Genomic DNA, 3,169 nt, shown 5'->3' on the forward strand with positions numbered 1-3,169 from the left:
GGGACTTTTCATTAGTCTAGCAATAGTACTGAACAGAAACCTATGTTGTTGTTTTTTATTCTCATCTATTAAAGACGAGTAATGTAAAGTTCTAGATTTACGGAGAGCTTTCTTATATGTTAGCAGACTATTTCTCCAAGTTAAGTAAAATTATTCCATGTTAGTGGAGTGCCATTTTCTCTCCAGCTTTCTAGATGTCTGTTGTAAAGTACCTAACAGTTAAAGTTGTATTTCTTTTTCTCCTCTTTCATACAGGCAAAACCATGTGAATCAGTTCCAGCAAAAACATTTATCTTCCCAGTTTGATGCAATTCTTACCAACAGTATTCTGACAACATGCTGAAATTCAGCCTTTTGATTTAAAATGCATAAATAAGAGTTTCATTTAAATTATTTGTCATGTTAATTTAGTACTTTAAATCTATATTTTATACTTTAATGTGCACCTGTTTCTTACATTTATTTAAGAGGATAGTGTAAATGCCAAAATCCACTTTTAAATTTAAATAAACTGCTAGACATGGGCACCAGTGACCACTGCGACCCAAAAAGGAAGAAGCAGGTAGAATATAATGGATGGATGGATGGATGGATGGATGGATGGATGGATGGAAAAAGACAACAGCAGATTTGACAATATGTCATTTAGTTTTGATGTGCCACCCCATGATTATTAGCAGGCCCCATCTGGCAACTCTTCTGCAAACATTCTGGACCCGATACAAGTTGACCCCCCTGTAATGGACCCTAATCTCCTCAGGTTTTACTTTTTTATAGAAAGGTGTTTGACTGGAGAAACTCTTACTGTCACAAGATTTTCTGCCAGTGATGAAGCCAGAGATTTGTCTTGGATCTTGACCCTCAGTTGCCACAACAATCTCCAGTTGACCCCGAGACAACCAGAAAAGCTCGCGGCTGTTCAGATCTGTCAGCACCTCGGCAAAATCTGGATCCTGCACAGATTGAAGTGGTTAGCACAAAGGTAAAAGCTTACTTTTGCATAAATTGAAACAAAGTGTATATTTCACTGTAAATAAACACATTTTCAGTACCAGGAACAGAAATGTCACAGTATGGAGGTAGATCTTTTTGATTCTTGTGGGTGAAACACTAACATGTTCCGTGATTTGGGTCCAGCTACATATGTTTTGGTTTGCTCTAAACAAAAAGGAAACAAGAGAGGAAAACAAATCCTGTGGCAGTTCAATCCTCTCAAGATTAAATAAATACGACCGTCACAAAGGTATCCAAAGTCCTAAAACATGACAAACACACACATTTCTGCTGCATCACAACACGACCGTGCAGTCACCCCGTCTGAGGCAAACGCTCCGTCTGACGGCAAAACCATGAGCCGCTCCGCTTTGACGGGTTTCAAACTGAAACGAGTCTCATTTGAAGCAGACTGTTGTTCCAAAAATAAATAAATTAATTATAAAAGATGGTAAGAAAAGTTGGATTAATGGGACAGATGTATGAGCGTGTCAGAGAAATGTTATTTTTATGACCCTTGGGCCGCAGTTCAATAAAAATATACATGAAGCATAAATCCACTGAGCGTGCAGCCAAAACAGCACATGGGCTGGACTGGGAGAGGGGTGCTTTAAAAGATATGGAAAAATAATGCCGGGGGGGCTGTAAGGTGCAGATGGATATACTGGTGTACGGTGTGAACTGAGCAGAGCAGGAACACTAACATGACAGCTGTTCTCTGTTAGGAGTGATCTATGAGTTATCACTCACCGCTGGACGCAAAAGGGCAGCTATGTTTTAGTCTATGTGTGTTAGCAAAATATCTAAAATATTATCAATCCTTGAATTGGCAGAAAGTAATCTTTGAATGTACACGCAGCATCATTAAGAACCACACCCACCCAGCACAAGAACTCTTCCGTCTACTACCCTCAAGCAGATGATACAGGAGTCTGTCATCGCTAGGGGTTGAACGACTACATCATTTTTAAACTCGACATTAACGTAATAAAACTCAAGTAGAACTCGAGTACTTGATGACATCATAGGATCTAAAGATACAAAAATAAATAAATAAAACCGCAAAAAAGATCATTATTTACAAAAAAAGACCAACAAAACATTGAGAGCGTATATTATGCTCCTACCATTTATCATACTGCAAATAAGTCACAGGAAAAACTAAACTATTAGTTAGTTACTATTAGTAAACTATTAGTTATTATTATTAAGCTGCAATAATAAAAGAAACATGTGGCACGTCAAAATCGAAACTAAAATCAGTGGGGCTGTCAACCACCCCACACCACCGCCAGCTGTGATGCGCATTAGGTTTAGTTTTATGTTTATAAGTTTTAAATAGGTTTAGAGATTAATATTTTTTGCTTTTTGTTTGTGAAACAAGGTCAGAGGAAGCTGGTTCTGGTTCGGTCGATTGGACCCGGTGTTACACCATATTCTGTGACCTGCAACAGTGCATGCAACACCGCCCCCTACAGTCACAATATACGGTGGTTACAGAATATGGTGTAACACCGGTTCACAACGAGCTCCAAACATTCAGGAAGTTGATTAATTTTCTGTTTCCTTACGGTAGTTGAACCAGAAGATTCATCTTTAGTGAAATATTTACACAATATTGATGCATTTCTACCTGTTTGCCAAGACTGGGTCTGCTCTGCTCCATCCGTCTGCTTGGAGGAGTCCATTGTGTAACCTGCGCCCGGTGCGGATCACGTGCCGCAATGACGTAACGGTGACGTAATGACATCACCACAAATACTCGACGTGAAATAAAAAAACTCGACAGATGTCCTAGGAATCAATGTGTAGATTACTCGAGTAGTCTGTTAAAGCCCTAGTCATCGCGTACAAATAGACTGAAGGACAGCTATTATCCACAAGCCGTCAGATTACTGAACTCTCGATAAATAACATTAAACAACTGGCAGTAACATTGGACCAAGCCACATTTGTGACAACTAATATGATTATTGTTTATTGCTGCTGCACTATGTGGCTGTATCTAGGCTGATACTAGGCTGTATCATGTATGATACAATATGAAGCAGTGTGTATCTATGAATCTACCTTACAATCATAATTCAATCTCAGTGTCACTCACTACCTGTCCAATAACCTGTCACACAACATGATATATATATATATATATATATATATATATATATATATCATG

At 38.6% G+C, this 3,169-nt stretch overlaps 1 protein-coding gene across 1 annotated transcript in view; it reads right to left on the reverse strand.

The window, feature by feature from the left end:
• chrd (chordin) overlaps positions 1 to 3,169 on the reverse strand; it is a 95,175-nt gene that overhangs the window by 41,137 nt on the left and 50,869 nt on the right. Inside the window, exon 11 of the mRNA XM_037678439.1 lies at positions 806 to 953. Coding sequence (XP_037534367.1) covers positions 806 to 953 — 148 coding nt within the window. The remainder of the gene's footprint in view (positions 1 to 805; positions 954 to 3,169) is intronic.

This window comes from Nematolebias whitei, chromosome 6, assembly GCF_014905685.2.
Source record: "Nematolebias whitei isolate Nwh7 chromosome 6, NemWhi1, whole genome shotgun sequence".
Classification (NCBI taxonomy): domain Eukaryota; kingdom Metazoa; phylum Chordata; class Actinopteri; order Cyprinodontiformes; family Rivulidae; genus Nematolebias; species Nematolebias whitei.